A 17,595-nucleotide genomic window follows, 5' to 3' on the forward strand; every position below is an offset into this window, starting at 1 on the left:
TGGGGGTGGTGGGTGGTGTGGAAAAATGGAAGGGTAAAATGGTCTATAAAAATGAACTTGGGGCAATTTTAAATAGTTTTGGGACAATGTTTAACGAACCCCTATACAAAATAGGTCGAACCGATATGGGTCGGATCCCGAGTCCATACCCATTTCTAAAGTTCAATGCAGAATTAAGAAGAAGAAAGAGTAGGCCAAAAGTCCAATCAATTGACGTGCTGAGTGTTGAATGTTGACTCCTAAGTTGTCTTACCGAGTACCGATGGCTCCTCCCTTCTCAAACAAATGTCATACATTCTCTCTCATTCCCAGCGGATTCAGGAAACACTGATCCGTTCACTATATCTGAATTCAATCTAACGAACAACAAGATCAGACGCAATCGCATTCCCATTTTTGATTTCGTTATCTTAACATGCTCTTTCTCTCTCCTCGCTTAAGCAAGAGGAAAATGCGTCGGAAATTCTGATCCAAAATTCAATACCATAAAAACTTCAATTCCACTCAATCGAGGCTAATCTTGACATCCTGGACCCCAAATATATTCCAAAACCCTAATTGTTGAATTTGAATTTCATTTCTTCTTCATTGTATTAGGAGAATGTCGAAGTCTCTGCCTTACTCCATGAAAGATGTTCACTATGACAATGCCAAGTTTCGCCAACGCTCTTTCTCTAAGGTGGCTTTTCATTTCATTCTTAACATTTACTCGCATTTTTTGTTGGTTGCTGATCTCTTCTAATTCTCTTTCTTCGATTCAGAGTAATATGAACTTTATTTTGTTGATAACAGTTAGTGATTGTAGATTCGACAACAAATGCTGTATAATTGAGTTTTAAATGATATATATGAAAATCAGGGTATCAACTTCGTCTATTAGTTATTTAAGATGACAAAGTCTGGTATACAACGTTTCTGTGATCTGATATACGGCTTTTGGAATTTTTTTTTAATCCATATGAGCCATGAAGGCCCTCCAAAGTACAAAGATAGGGAGGGGAAATTCGAACCTAAGAGCACCTCAATCTTAACCATTAGGCCAAGACATTCTTGGTGTATATGGCTTTTGGAATTGTATTTACTATTTACTAATATGTTCAGAACAGTTGTGAAGTACGCAAAGCTGGGCAAAGTAATCGATTTTCGATATTACCATAGAACACAAAATTTTCATTTCTGCACTTTGGTTTAATGACAATTTGTACATGCTTGGCTTAAGTTGTAGAGGATAGTTTGGTTTTGCCGTTGTATCTTACACAGCCAAATCTAAACAGCCATTGTAGAGGGTGTGTTTTAAGCTCGTTTGATATTATATTGGGTATATGGATCCTAAACAGTCATTTATTGAACTTTTATCTTTTGGGAACATTAGTGTTGGTTGAAGAGAGATGCCCATGAAACTACAGTGGTGGTGGGTGGAGGAGCAATTTCTGTTGGGTAGTTGCCGAACTATCCCCCTAGGAAGACAAGGTTCATTTCTTGGTTGGATTCCTGGCTTACTTGATGTCTAAGAATATAGTGTTCTTGAAGGATTTATGGCAGTGGAGCAATTGGTGTATATTCATAATACATTTGTACATATTTCGAAATTTCTTTCAGAGGAGGGTATTGGACAACTTATTGAGACATATGATTGTGCTCATTGCAATTCAGAGTTAGAAACTGTGCGTCATTATTATTTATATGCGAATGGGTGATTACTACGAGTGTTGTTCCTGACCTTGTAAAACTCCTGCAGGCAATATACTATAATATTCACGACTCTTTCATTGAGAATTTTTTTCTTTGATCTATTCCTTCCAAGCTTGGGTGCTCTTATTTATGGAAACACAGATTTCCTTTTCGAGAGGGCGATATTTTGGTAATATTTAAAGATGAGATTGATAGGATTCAAAGAATTTATGATTGCAAATCACACTCGCTATGGATTCTCTCCATGAAGTGTTTTGGAGGTCAAGGTGAACATACTTTTATCCCTTGCTAGTTAAGAGTAACAGAGATGTCATCTTTCCATATGTTAAATGAAAGAACAAGAGTAATTTAGTCAAATTGGAGAATTAATCATGTTCTTCCACTGGTTTTGGTTCTTTAGTACTTTGTCTATTTGTCGCAAACTCGCAATACAGTGACACACGTTTTTAAGTGGGAAGCATTGAAGAAGTATCTCTTAATGTGTTTAATATCGATAAGCACTTTCTAGCTAGTAGATCTTATGATGACTCGAACTAACATAGTCATTATCCGCAATACTTACTAGTATATAAATGTTTTATTAGTATTAATGGCTCAAACTTGAGCTTACCTCTAAAAGTCTTAGTAAACAGTTCTGAACCATGGCTATGTATGAGAATATAAAAAATCATGTCAAAATGCAAATTTTCATTATTTGTGCAGCTACTTATTACATCCGAGAAATTGTGTTCACATACGTTATCGATCTGCAGTGTAAACTTTGACTAATGGACATATTTTTTCATAGGTCCTTAACCACACTATACTGACCAACAATGTAAAACGAGAATGTTTGCGGTGTAGCACTGGGAAATTTTTGGCAGTAATTATGCTTTGTGGCCTTGCTTATCTCATTCTTACACCGTCAGGACATGTTGTTTCTTCCCATGGAGTTGATCACGCTAGATTAAAGGACAATGTTACACTGAACACTAATACTAGATTTAGGAGCTTCTTTAGAAAACCACCAAGGCTACCACCTCGATTAACACCTGATGAGATGCGTGCTAGTAATGAATCTACTCACCAGCTAGATATAGATGCATCAAAATGGATGGGGAGACAGCAGCAAGTTAGAGAGGCTTTTATTCATGCATGGTCTGGTTACAAAAGCTATGCTATGGGTTTCGATGAACTTATGCCATTAAGCAAAAGGGGAATAGATGGTTTAGGAGGTCTTGGTGCAACAGTTGTGGATGCCCTAGACACAGCCATGATAATGGGTATTGAAGATATTGTTAAAGAAGCTGGATCCTGGGTTGAAACTCACCTTGCAGAAAGGATTAGCCAGAAAGGCCAGGTCAATTTATTTGAGACTACAATACGTCTTTTGGGTGGCCTTTTAAGTGCTTATCATTTAAGTGGTGGAGCAAGTGTAGCACCTACATCTGTGGGGCCGAAACCAAGTGTATATCTGAATACTGCTACGATGCTAGCTGATCGGTTGCTTTCTGCTTTTACTTCTAGCCCAACTGCCATTCCCTACAGTGATGTTGTACTCCGCGACAACTCCGCTCATCCAGCCCCTGATGGACTAAGTAGTACAGCAGAAGTTTCTACACTACAACTCGAATTCAATTATCTGAGTGATGTATCTGGTGACCAAAAGTATAGCTTGGAAGCAATGAAGGTGTTGGAGCACATGAAGACTCTGCCTAAGGTAGAAGGGCTTGTTCCTATTTATATAAGGTATTAATAACAGAACCATTATGAATGCCATTAGTAGAAGAAAGTTTGCATTGTAAAATTCCATGGTGGAGCTGCTTCAAATTATTCTCAAATGCTTTTGTTCTTGTCCAATGTTTTAAATTCCATGGTGAAAAACTTTTTGTTTCTTAGGCTTTGTATATAATATTGTGCATGTATTCCACTCACTTACTTATATGTACTTCCCATTCTAGCTGAGCTAATGATTGATTTCCCCCGGGAAAGATCCGGTTATCTTATTGAAGCTTGAGACTTGATACTTAATAGTCCAATGGTGGCATTTCTCACGGTCTCTGCATGATCAATATGAAACGAAAATGACGCATGTAAAACATTAACGGTGACCAAATAAGCATTTACTGACTTTTTCTTCTAGTCTCTTCACACTTACTTAGTATAATTCTAATCTCTATCATAAACAAACATAGAGAAGGCAGGAAGAGGACAGGGTGATAGAACTGGTGAAAAATTTTCCAAAACTATTTTTTTTATCTTTTAAAACCTTTTAGATGGAATATAATGGTGGAATATATGTAACAAGCATTTGTCGTTGGGTTTGGTTCTGAGTTTGGGTTTTGGTTTCGGTTTAGGTTTATATATATAAGTTCCATAACGCAGATGGAGCCCCTGATAGGAAGAAGTGAGAGTTACTGCCTTACTGGTCTCAATGGCTTGCAAATATTGCCTAATTTGATGGTCATTTTGAGCTTTTCTGAAACCCATAATCCCGAAATAGCACTTGCATATGCAGAATGATGCATGTGGATGGTATAATTTGCGTGATTACTTCGTTTCATGTTTCGTGCAATAACTTTTGCTGTCGTGCTTATTATGCTTCCCAAAAAACGGCCTTGTTGTTTGAAATGTGTCAATATACTACTAGTAAGATGCAGCTAATTCACATTTTAACGTATATCTTCTTATAAGAACTAAGAAGCTACACACATGTCTTTTGATCAAACCAAAATATTGATTTGATAATGGTTGCATGTCTTCTTGTCTCCTGGCTTTAAGGGGGTGAAGACATCCATGTTCACTTGGCTCAGTCATGTTGTGTTGATACAGGCTCTTCTTTTTTGTTTTACCTTCTTCGTTTTTGCAGTCCTCAAACTGGTGAATTCAGTGGAGAAAATATTAGATTGGGATCACGTGGTGACAGCTATTATGAGTATCTAGTGAAGGTTTGGCTGCAACAGGGAGCAAATCGAAACAGTAACTTAACATATTTATATAATATGTATGAAGAAGCTATGAAGGGTGTTAGACACCTCCTTGTACGAAAATCAGTGCCAAATGGGCTTCTTTTTGTTGGGGAGTTACCTTATGGAGCGAGTGGTTCTTTTAGTCCTAAGATGGATCATTTGGTACGTTTTTTTTTTTTACCTTGTCTGCGGACCTTGCTCTCCTTGAACTTTTGTATTAGTTGCTGAACTGAATTGTCATTGACTGTTCGTGGATAAGGTGAATGTGTATAGAGTGGCTGTAGCTTTTACTCTACTAGAGCCTTGAGATTATTCTGGCCGTACTTTCATACTTTAATCATACATTTATACTTTATGAACTCAGTCATGATATAAGCTACACAGAGCGTCATATATGTGCCTGTTGTAGCACCATTTTTTTGACTTCGAGAATTAGAGAAATGCAGCTCACAATGGGTGGTCAAAAGAAAATCTACCCTGTAGGGGTGTGGTTCAATTTATATTTTTTCATCTAAAGGGAACAATGAAAGCTTGAAGCAAACTGGTTTTAGTGTTAATGCTATAAATGTTTTGTGCAGAGCCATCTCCAAGATTGTAATGGACAAAATGGCATGCCTTAGGGTCTATTCAGTTTAACTTAATTTCAGAAAAAATTAAGAAAAGTTAAGTTAGAAGTTTAGAACTTCAAAAATTTAGGAGAATTTTAGAAAAGATTAGAAAAATAAGAAAACTCAAAAAATAAAAGATAACTTTAGGATAAATAAGTTGAATAGAACATATCCTTTGTATGTAGAATCTACGAGACTTCTGATTGTATGATAATGGAATCAATATTGTAAGTTGGTTCTCTGTTTGTTGGACTCCTATGGTGGTTTCAAGGATTTTAAGTTTTAAAGAGTGTGTACATATGGAGCAAAATAAGGAGTTTTTTTTTGTTTAGTGTTTTCTTGTATCTTTGTGTTTTTTTTATTGATGCATAGATAGGATGATAAAGACAAGTAATTTGAAAAGGGCCCACTTGGCATCATGGCCACATATCCATAGCGCAATGATGTTACTGATTGGTCTCATGGACTTCTTTTCATGAGCCTGTTCCATAAAAGAACTTGTGCTGAATAAATATAAATTATATGAGTTTGGGAGCTCAACGCTTTGGAAACGACAACTGGGGTAATTTCAAAATGGATGTCAAGCAGAGTCCCCTGCTATGAACTCAGATCAACAACAACATAAAACACCAATATAAAGCTAAAGTAGGAAGATAGGTTTGTCTTCAACTTATGATCACCAATCTCATATAAATCTATGGTCCACCCTTTTCCTTGCGGATGGGTTTGAGCATGGCTTTTAGAAAAATTCCCGCTCTTCCAAGGTTGGATCACCCACTAAACCGACAACTTCTCCCCTAACTTCGAATCTAACTTTGAGTTTTCCAATTCGTTGTCATGGTCCCCCAACTTTTCAAGCCGTAGAACTTTTAATATTAAATCGAAGTTTCCCTATGAGAGGGCAAGAAAATCCTTCGAACTTCGAGCCCTTGCAATTTGAGCAGAACCTGCTTACACTCTCCTTCTCCTTGAACGACTTTCCCTGTTCTAAGGACACACCAAAAGTTTTGGAAGTGGTCACTGGAATTCCTAGCTGCCACCACAAGGGTGGTGGATATAAAGTTGTGGGTTACTCTGCGGTCCACCATGACCACCACCGGAATGTCCTGGATCGTCCCCCTTCTTTTTTTTGGTTTGTAGCTCTTGTTCATAAAGTCTCCGAAAGACTTTGGCTTGGGTAAAAGGTACTTGTGGCCTATGAAGCACGGGTACTCCTCCCGGACACCGAATCCCGTATCGGGGATGGGTACAGGACGGCTACGACTAGGTTTCGTCCCCAAAACGAATCGGGTGGGTATGTGGGTTTAGTTTGGGTACGGATGGGCTGAATCTGGGTACGTGGTAGGTACGAATTCAGAGGGAGAGAGACGTACCCAACTACCTTTAATAAAACTTAAAGGGGAAAAAGCCAGATCTAGGGTTTTCTTGGAATATTTGAAATCTCTCTCTGCTCAAGCTATTTCGAAGAGCACCCCTCTGTTTCTCTCTCAAGTGGTCGGCGCCTGGCCCATCATCGCTGGCGCCCGGCAGCCTCTTTTTTCGCTCCTTCGAAGTTCTTTGTCGCTGCTCCAGTGCTCCTGGCGTGTTTTGTTTGCTACTCAATTTGTTTTTTGAAGAAGGCAGTAATGCATAAAGCACGTGAAGAAGGCATAGTGGAGTATAGGTGTACACCACCTATAAAAAAATTAGATGTAGTGCTTATTGTATAACTTAATTACAAGACTTTTTTTAATTACTTTTCTAATGTTATTACCTACATTAACCCCATATAGTCATAGACTTCTTTTTTACTTATATTCTAGGAAGGGAGGAAGCTATTTTTGTTTATATTTTTATATGTATGTCATATAATATTTTTGTGCAAAAATCAAATAAATATTATATTTATTAAAAATTTAAGGTAATATTATTCATTAAATGTATTATTTTCTTTTTGCCGAATCCAAACCGTACCCGTTTTTGGAAATTTTTATTTTGTCGTTTTCCGTCCCCGTATCCGTTCCCGTATCCGTGCTACCTAGATTGTGGCTGGGTAATTTTTGTGGTGTTCGTGGGTGTAGGGTTGAGTTAGAGGTGATCAAATGGCGGGCCAGGTTCGAGCCGGTCCGTGCCTTGAAAATTTTGTCCATTTTTCGGAATGGGCCAAATTTCGGGCCAAAATTTTGCGCCGAAATCCCGCTTTTTCGGCAAGAAACAAGAGGCTTCTGGGGCAAATCGTACTGGGCCAAAATTTAAATTGAAAAGTCATTTTTTGGTTGCCCAAACCCGCCCGGAACCAAAAAAAGGCCAAAAATATGCCCAAGCTTAGGCATTTTCGAGCAACGTCCGGACAGGCTCACTTTGATCAGGTTTAGATTGAGTAGTTTGGATTTGGGATGGGTTTATTGATGTGGGCTGGGTGGTATGGGAGTAGGTTAGCTTAGACCCAATCCCGGTCTCTCAATTCCGGCCCCATCTTTGCTGAAAGCTTATATTCCACCTTAAGTGGCTGGTTCAGATTTGTTGACACTCTCACTTATGCCCCGATTTTTCCCTTGAACCCATTGATAAAATGACCCTTTGCAATCTCCTCCTCTTTAAAGGGGCCAAAAGTTGAATGAACTTCTGGCGATACTCCGCCACACTCTCCCACTACCGGTGGTCTAACCATCGCTTGTGGAGGGTTCCGCTGAGAGTGGAGCTGAATTGCCGTAGGATCATTTTTTTCAACTCCTATAGGGTGCCTCCTATTTCCAACTGAAACCAGAATAGGGCGTCGCCGTCAAGGGCTACCACCGACGGCTCTTACTTCTCGTTGAGGCAGTAATACTTGAAAAACCGCTGGGTGCGTAAGATCTAACCATCGGGATTCTGCCCGTCAAAAGTGTGTAGGTACAACTTCTTGAAACGCCATCGTTCGCCACCATTACCCCATTTTTTTAGGTGAACTCACCTCTCCATTTTCACGCCCTACTACCTCTTCAAACTCCCTTCATCACGCCGCCCACTGCCGCCCACATAAGAATATGGGTGAGCACTTCCTTGGTCGTCAGTGCGACGCGGCGTGTTCCCATGCAACAAGGGCTCTTCCATATCTCTTTGCGGTGGCTTAGGGTTTTTTCAGAGTTCAGCTTCGACTTTTGCCAAATCCGCTCTTATTTTCAAAATCAGAGCCTCTTGACTCTCTCTTGTCCGTTCAATCTTCCCTTCTAGGCGAACTCTATTCTCATTCAGGCCGGTGTTAGTTTTCTCTAACGCCGCCATGAGTTTCGTGAGGGCATACTGGAGGGGTTCAGCCACCCTACTCATCGCGCATGTGATTTCTCTGGAAAGTTCTGCCTGGAAGGCTATGAATTGTTGTTGGAGGCTGTCTGGGTGTTGTATTGAGGTCCTACCATGGCTGACAATGGAGTTTTTTTTTTTACGATGATGGTGGAGGGAATCGCACGGCTCTTATACCAAGTTTGCTATGAACAGATCAAGAACAACATAAAACACCCATATAAAGCTAAAGGAGGAAGATAAGTTTGTATTTCACTTAATATCACCAATCTCATACAAGGCTCATCATTGGAGAGGATGAGTGCTCTCTCAAGGGTCCTATTCTCTCACTACTTTTTCTCCATGATATTCCCCCCGGTACAGTCCCCCTTTTATTACAGCAGCACACCCACTAGGCCACTACCTACAGAACAGAATTATTAATAAAAGACAAGCTTGCACCTTCTAGAAGAAGGCTAGATATTTTTGGCATTGCTCTGATCATTCTCCAGCTTAGCTGCTGTGAATACTTCCCAGCTTAGCATTCCCCTTTTCTCCTTGTTTCTTCTCTTGTAAGTCACTTAAGTATCACTTGTTTCTTCTCTTCTACCCTGACAATGAAGTATTTATGCATGAATGTAATACGTTGAAGACACTTTCAATTTTGTTTGTGCTTTCTCCTAAATAATACAAATCAACAATTTCCAACTGCTTTATGTTTTTAGTTATGCTGTTGTCTGTTGACCATTGAAGTCCTTATAGGTTTGTTTCTTTCTTTTTGTCTTGTAATAGATACCCCATTCTAGGTGAAGTTCTTTAGAGTACACTATGCCAAGAAATGAATAAAACTGTTGTTACTTGTTACCTAAGTTTGAATTGTCTTTTTAATGTATTTGTTATCAAAGTCGCACTTATTTGTTTTCCCATTTTATGCTCGATTGTTCCTTGAAACATTTAAATAAATGTTTTACGTGTCTTTTTTAAAATCAGTCTGGTCTTCTTTTATAACAAAATTCTGCTAGGTTTTCTGAAAATCATCGGTGTATTAGTTTTTAACTATTTAAAGATAAGGTTGTGTACAATGAGACCTGTTGTCTTGACAGGATTTATGATTAAGTTTTCTTGTTTATTTACCGTTTTTGTGTGTGCCTTCAGGTGTGTTTCCTTCCCGGTACTCTTGCACTTGGTGCCACCAAAGGCATGACCAAATCCAAAGCTATGAAGGAAAACTTTCTAAGCTTTGAAGACCTAGAAAATTTAAGGCTTGCTGAAGACCTAGCTAAGACTTGTGTTGAAACATATTTTGTGACTAAAACTGGACTTGCTCCAGAAATTTCTTACTTCCATGTGGAGGTTAGTGCTTTTGTGGTACTTTATACTATTTTCTTTTTGGCGTTTTTCTGTGCAGCAGCTTTGATCTGTCTACTCCCCATCTTTGTCTTTTTAGTTACATCTATGGTTCTGATCTGCCGGAGATTTGATAATCATTTTTCCAATTCAAGCAGGATTACTTTGAAGAAGGGTATGATGGCGGCAATAAGAGCTCAAAATATTTGAATGACATAGTTATCAAGCCCGCTGATCGTCACAATCTTTTACGTCCTGAAACAGTCGAATCGTTGTTTGTCTTGTATCGTATAACAGAAGACCCAAAGTTCGTCAAAATTGTTGAACCTTGTTTATTAGTGATCTAAATTGTATTAGAGTTTGAATTCATCTCAATTCATCACTGAAGTTCCTTTGCTCTGCAGGTATCGTGAATGGGGATGGCAGATATTTGAGGCGTTTGAGAAATATACGAAGGTTGATGCTGGTGGGTATACTTCTCTTGATGATGTGACTTCACTTCCTCCTCAAAGAAGAGACAAGATGGAGACTTTTTTCTTGGGTGAGACACTTAAGTATTTATATTTGCTGTTCGGAGAGAGCAATCTGGTTCCATTGGACAAATTTGTTTTCAACACAGAAGCGCATCCAATTCCTATCAGTACTGTTAAGAGGCATTAAACTGTGATGCTTTTCTTTAATAGTAAACAGAAGAGCATTTCACTTACTGTGAGTTTATGGTAGGCAAGGATCTAATAGTTCAATTGACTTATTGCGCGTTCTTGTAACCTCAAAACTTCTATCACTCTATGGCAAACAAACCGTTGACGATAATCTCAAGGGAACTTCTGTGACCGAGTATATTTTATCCATTGCAATGGTGGAGAAGTTTGCTTTTTAACAAGCAATGAGCTCCAGAGGAGCATATATTATTTGGATCTTGGTTATGGCTGTCCACTCGCTAAGAAAGTTACTTTGTTGTATATTGAATGCACTGGGAACATTAGGTTATACTAATGGTGGGTCTTTCCCCTAGTTGACACAAACAAACTGGATTCTCACACAATTTTGTAATATCAAGTGTCAGATTTGTTGTATACTTGGCTTGTACACATACGGTCTATTCTCACTCCAACATTAATACAAGTGGCATTTAGATTTATGATAATCTGCAAATCCCTGCTTTGGCTGTGTAATTAATATGTTTATGCTGCTTCTATTGTGATGCTCTTTTAGATAGGCACCATTGTTGACAGCACTTCCCTGTTGTGCATACTGTAATGTTTACCCTTGAAAGGGCATTTTCTGCAGGATGGCGATGTCGGGAAAGAAGCTAGGAAATGTTCTTCAGGATTTTCATTTAGATGAGACTAATTTTCAGTCTCTGATTTCGTATGAGATTAAGTTAAATTTTAGCATGTCCATACAGTAAGATTGTTGAAATTCCAGGTAATTGGAATTATATACGATGCAGGTAAATGTAGTCTTGCGGATATATATAGCTTTAGACTAAATCCTGAATTATCTCTTGCAGGTTGATTACCTTGCCTAGATTCTGCTTGGTATGTGCATTTTGCAAAGGTAGCCCTAATGTAATTGCTGATTTCTGAGGATGCCTGTTTTCAGCTGATTGCCAAATGCCAAGGGCATGACGTAGAGTTTTGTTTGCTGGTTTTGCACTCAAGGCTTGTGGCTGTCTCAGCTACTAGGAGCAATCTATCACCAATAATTGTTGGCAACCAAAAAATGGCGGGACATGAACTTGTGAAGCTGTGATTGACAAGATGTTTTTACTAAAAGGAAGTTTTTAACCGCACTCCTTCCACTGTCTTTGGTTACTTTTAGGAACATTTTGCAGCTATTGATTTCATCATATCTTAAGAAACGCAGCACTCCCTAACAAAATGCACCTAGCACGAAATAATATATAGGTGCTTCGGAATTATATTTAGGCTATGTTCAGTTCACCTTATTTTTGTTTATTTCAGATCTAATCAGATCAGATCAGATCAGAAAAAATAAGTTCAGATCAGTTCAGATCATGCTTATATTTAAAAATCATTATATCTTTCATTACATATTAGTAAAAATTATAATAATTGAATATTAATAAAGTACTCATTAAGACGAATCAAACAAGACCCCACATGACTATATTTTTTCTTATATATTGAGAGAAATCTAAAAGATAAGATCTTGTAATGAGATCAGATCAGATTAGATCAGATCAGATCAGAAAAAATAAGTTCAGATTAGATCAGATAAGTTCATATCAGAAAATTTCAGGTGAACTAAACATAGCCTTAGGCATAAAGTTTCCGATCTCTTCCTAATGAACATGATTTTCTAGCTTGATTTTGCGAGAATAGTAGAAGTAGCTACCAACCTCCTTCATAACTCATAGTTTTCCATCTTTTAGGCATTTTAAATTTATACTCTTTTTGTGTCATTTTGTTGTCTCATTTTCCTTTTTGAGATGTCTTTTAAAAAAATGTAGATACTAAACATGGTTATAGGAGTCGACTACTTTCACATTTATTACACTTATACGTCCTTTTTTTTTCTTTTCTTTCATCATCTCCACCAAACTAAATATTTAAAAATTAACTTTATCTCATTGGGGTAAACAAATGAGAACTAAGGAAGTATTGTAGTTGCTTAAAGACCCCTTTCTCTTTTTGAGGCATAGGAGAGAGAAAAGTGGTGGCCTCTCCGTCTCTCAGGCACACCACCCGAGATCAAGCCCTCATCTTAACATTAAGTTGAGAGTTCTCTCTCTTGTGGTGGCAGTGGCTTTTAGGCCTGTTGTCTTATAAGCTCTTAATCCTTGAGTCTCTGAGTTGGTGTACCATGCACGCTAGTATCCTTGCAGGGGTTGGTCCTGGACTAATTATCTTTCCTAATAAAAAAGACCCCTTTCTCTGTACAACTCATTCCCTTTGTTGAGGTGTATGCTTTTCTCTGAAAAGGTTCTCAACTGAACTAAAATAAATTTAGTACCTGATTCGACTTAATGATCCTAGTTAGAATTTATGTTTTACACATGATTGAATCTAATTAGTCTTAAAATATATTTTTGAATGTTAGGGAGAACTAGTGAAAATTTCTTTGTACAATGTATTATAGCCAGTAATTTCCATTATCGAACTTAGGCCCCATTCTTTTGGACTGAGAGAAACGAGACTGAACTAAGTTGAATGGAATGGAACTGAACTTAACTGAACTTAACTGAACTGAACTGAAATAATAATAATAATAATAATAATAATATAATTAATGATAACAATAATAATAAGACAGGTCGTTGTATAAACCTGAAATACCCAAGATAGGGTAAGCATAGGGTCAAATCCACAAGGAACTAGGGTTAATTAGCCAAGTACAATGAGTCAAATCAATTTTTCAAGTTTTTATAAAGGTTTGACAATGATTCTAAAGTCTAAATAAACTAGGAAATAGGCAAATTAAATCAACAAAGCATGTAAAGGAGATAACATAAGGGTAAAAGAAGTAGAGGATCATGGGATTCACCAACATTCAATCCAAGAATCCAATCATCAAAATCAAGGGGAAACATATTGGGGATCACAAGGGGAAAAATCACGCATATAAAAACTCTAATTACCCTCTCGAGCTCATTAGAGGAGCTTAATTAGTCACTCATGACCTATTTTCATGGCATGAGCAACCACTCTAGCCAAATTAGGCACAACATGATTAATCAAGCTTCTATAAACTAGAAAATGCCTAACTTATTACAGACCCTTACCCAGACCCAATGGATCTGGCGGGTCTTGGGTCCAAAATGGGTCTCAAGCATATTTTGACTTTCTATTTATTTTTTTACCTTGCGATTTTTTACGAACATTTTCCTTAATAATTAAAATGATAGACTAAAATAGTAGTTCAATTCTTCCACAAAATATCCTAAATTAAACAACCACAACAATGTAATACCAAAATGTTACAACTCACAATTGGTCTACAATAAGTTTAAGTTACTAAAATTCATAATAATAATAATAATAATTCTTTCAAAGTAGACGCTTAAGGCAATGGTTTGTGATCCTCTAACATCTTGCTCCAAGCCTCCAATAGAACTTGCTTATCTCCATTCTCCCTTTTTGTCATAAAGAGCTTAGTTTTCCATATCATCATTATCAAGATCCTACAAAGAGAAAAAGAAAACAAAATTTTAGTTTTCATAATAAGTAAACAATATATTTTTAAAAGACAAAAAATAAATGGAAAATATGAATATACCATGTCAATAATATCAATTACGTCTCATTCATCTTCAAGGTTGGAATCATCAATAATGGTAGAACATGCATGAGTGCTTCCCATATTAAACAAAAATTAGATAGAATAAAGTAGTAGTATAGTATATGATAATACCTTTAATATCTTCCATCATCCAATTTTGCAAGCACATTAATTCTTCCACTGTATGTGAATGAAGCCTAGAACGGTGAGGACTAACAACTCTTAGACCCATGCTAAAAGCACTTTCCGAAGCCACGCTTGAAACGGGAATGGCAAGAATGTCTCTAGCAATCTTCGCAAAGTAGGATACTTAATGTCATTCTTCTAAAAAGCAGGATATCAAACCTATCATCATCGGCCAAAGGATCATTCTCTATGTAATGATCCACTTCACACCTCACATTTACCTTTCTCCTTTTTGTTTTCTTAGATTTGGCATATTCTTCCTCATCATCCCCATCATCCCGACAAGATGTTTGACGTACTCTTTTCTTGCTAGTTCTAAAGAATAGATCTTGATCATTTACTTCAACACTTTTCCTTTGGTACTCAACCACAAAATTACTAATTCTACTTAGTTCCAACTCGGCACTATCACCATAAAGTTTTTGGAAATAAAACTCCACACAATCCATTTTGTTCCTTGGATCTACAATTATAGCAATAGCCAAAGGTCCATTAATATCATGCCAATACTTGTCAAATTTCTCATACTATTAGCCATGGACCTAATAACCTCAACATCACTACTTAACCATTTCATCAAAGCAAGCTTAATTTGACAAATTTTTCGGAAAAACAGGTTAATGGAAACAAATTTCCGTCCCGAAATACATTAGTTGTCTTGTAGAAGATTTCCTACTTCTCACAAACAAGTGCCGCCAAACTCCAATCATTCTCACTAGGAACAATAAATTTCATTCTTTTATTTAAGCGCGTTAACCTCATAAAAACATCCTTAAAACGCAAAACCGTTTGAAGCATCAAATATGTGGAGTTCCACCTGATTTTACAATCAAGAACCAACCTTTTAGAAGTAGGTAAGTTCAAAAATCGACAAGTTTCCTCAAAATTTTCAATTCTTTTAGGAGTTGACATCCAAAATGAAACACATTCCCTAACATCCTCAATTCCACATTTAATCACATCCAAACCATCTAGCACAATTAAATTAAGAATATGAGCACTACAACGCATGTGCAAAAAATCACCACCTAACATAAGTGCACTACTTTCAAATTTTTCCAACAAAATCTTCATCATTGCATCGTTAGTACTACAATTATCAATAACCACTGATGATATTTTATTTTCCAAGGAATATTGAGATAAACAATCCATTAAAACTTTTGCAATGATCCCTTTAGTGTGTGGACATGGAACATAACAAAACCTACAAAGCATATATAATTATTATATAGTGATATTCATAACTACACAATTTTTCATATTAGAATATAAAATTAACAACTAAAGACAAGGAATCAAAAAAGTAGTATTTTACCTCAAAGTTCGGTTTTGTAGAACCCATTGTTGGTCTAAGAAATGCGACGTGATAACCATATACCCCTTCTTTTGATTAGAAGTCGTCCACATGTCGGTGGTAATTGATATTTTAATTTGCTTTCATTTTGTTCCAACAATGCCTTTAGGGATTTCTTGTCTTCATTGTACATTTTGAGTATATCGCGCTTCAATTTGTGCCTAGACATTATCTTGAATGATGGGTTGAGGCTACTAACAAACTTCCGAAAGCCTATATGGTGAACTATAGACGAAAGATATTCATGCATCACAACCATATTGACCAACTCCTTCCTAGAGTTATCTTGGTCAAATTGTTTACTTGTACCTTTGAACTCCAAATGAGTTGATCCATCCACTTCTTTTTTCACTTTTAATTGCGTTTGGCCATGTGCAAGCTTCAAATGTCTTCCGGGACACACCTTCTTTGCATGTTTGAAAAGATGTAAAGTTCCACTTGCACTACCCCGCGGAAAGTATGGCTAAACAATGCTTGCATTCTGCTTTGATAGCACCATTTACTTCAACTCTATCAAAAAACTCCCATGCTTCCGAAGTTAGTTTCTTATTACTTGATTTTGTGCAAGAGTTTGATTTAGTTTGGCTATCAACATTATCATCCTCAATGTCCACAAATCTTTCATCATCTACATCTAAATCACACACTTCTTCCAGAATAGTTGAATTTCTTATAGAAACATATTGAGATCTTTCTCCATCCATTACCTACATGATGAATATGGGTAACACTATTAGTATTTAGTAGCCTCGATGCTAGCATCACAACAATTAAAAGTACCACACTAAACTAGATTGAAATCAAAGATAAGTACTAAGAACAAATTGCATATATAAATAAACCAATTGCAATCTCGCTTTAATAAAGCTAAGGCCTATTAGCATTTAAGCACAGTAAGGACCTAGATGAGTATGCAAAAGCATAACATACAAGACAACCACACCAGAGCATACAAAAAAAATACACAAAAAGAGGACCTATGAGTTTATGAAAGCATAACTTACAAGACAACCACACCTGAGCATAAGCCATAAACTACACATTAACCATACCAAAAGCACTTCTACCACATGATTAGGTACCATTAGAAAAAAAGAGAGACCCCTGAGTAAAACAAGCAAATAGGACGATTCAAAAAAACTGTCATTTGCTTCACTTTGGGAACATGCTCTTACAAGATGCTCTTATGCAAATGAGTAATACTTCTAGGATGTATTCAAATTCGGGCACATCTTTGCCAACAACATCAAACTAAGAAAGAAGCCATGCTTTTACTTCTTGAATTCGGGCAACATTAAACCCACTGCCCGACGGATAAGACCCAGATACCATATCACTCATACATCTTCACCACTGAACCAACCCAAAAAAGAAATAAACTTTAGCGCAAATTTAAACTATAATAATTAGTCAATCACACATATTTTATTTTGTTCAAATAGGTTATAATTTGGAATCTGGGTCCAAAATTATTAATTTCATTTGGACAGAGTATGGGGAGATGACACTGGCTTTAAGAACATTGAATATTAGCAAATAAAAATACAAAATCACTTCGGGAATGTAGGAGCAAAAAAACAGTCAAAGTTCAGTATATCTGAGAACTTTTTTTCATTTTCATTTTTCAACTCTCGTATATCCATCACAATTGTGTGAAAAATCAGTTAAACTTACACAATATATCCATCAAACCATCACAAAAGCTTCGTTTCACAGTAATTCGGGAATGTAGGAGCGAAAAACCAAACTAAATACAAAAATTCGGAATGTAGGAGCGAAAAACCAAACTAAATACAAAAGGAAAAACTTACCAGTGGTAGATTACTAGCGGTGGTGGAGACAGCCGGAAAACGATGGTGGCGACCTGGCGTGTAGTCGAAGTTCAGTGAAGCAGGGAGAAACAGCAAGCAGGATGGTAGAAATGTGTCTTGGTCGGCTGTGTGTATTACAGTAATTTGATTTAGGATGTAGG

General features: G+C 37.1%; 1 protein-coding gene across 4 annotated transcripts; it reads left to right on the forward strand.

Moving 5' to 3' along the window:
• Positions 1–215: 215 nt before the first annotated feature.
• On the forward strand, positions 216–10,982 carry LOC104883805 (mannosyl-oligosaccharide 1,2-alpha-mannosidase MNS3). Of its 4 annotated transcripts, XM_057390997.1 has the most exons (7): positions 219–679; positions 1,739–1,958; positions 2,480–3,420; positions 4,541–4,802; positions 9,644–9,841; positions 9,994–10,142; positions 10,240–10,982. In XM_057390997.1, exons 3-7 carry the CDS (start codon positions 2,561–2,563, stop codon positions 10,493–10,495), a joined length of 1,725 nt encoding a protein of 574 aa, XP_057246980.1. In that variant the 5' UTR covers positions 219–679; positions 1,739–1,958; positions 2,480–2,560; the 3' UTR covers positions 10,496–10,982. The 4 variants fall into 4 exon arrangements, with proteins under 4 accessions (XP_048490202.1, XP_048490201.1, XP_057246980.1 ...); XM_048634245.2 differs by lacking the exon at positions 1,739–1,958 and having other exon boundaries at positions 216–679; positions 10,224–10,383; XM_010668368.4 differs by lacking the exon at positions 1,739–1,958.
• Positions 10,983–17,595: the final 6,613 nt, after the last annotated feature.

This window comes from Beta vulgaris, chromosome 8, assembly GCF_026745355.1.
Source record: "Beta vulgaris subsp. vulgaris cultivar EL10 chromosome 8, EL10.2, whole genome shotgun sequence".
Lineage (NCBI taxonomy): Eukaryota > Viridiplantae > Streptophyta > Magnoliopsida > Caryophyllales > Amaranthaceae > Beta > Beta vulgaris.

What these genes read in the sequence shown, in the direction of transcription:
- LOC104883805 (XM_010668368.4), top strand. Translation starts at nt 602, where the DNA reads ATGTCGAAGTCTCTGCCTTACTCCATGAAAGATGTTCACTATGACAAT. An exon ending in GTCCTAAGATGGATCATTTG is followed by an intron (nt 4,803 to 9,643) that starts GTACGTTTTTTT and finishes GTGTGCCTTCAG; the next exon opens with GTGTGTTTCCTTCCCGGTAC. An exon ending in TTTCTTACTTCCATGTGGAG is followed by an intron (nt 9,842 to 9,993) that starts GTTAGTGCTTTT and finishes CAATTCAAGCAG; the next exon opens with GATTACTTTGAAGAAGGGTA.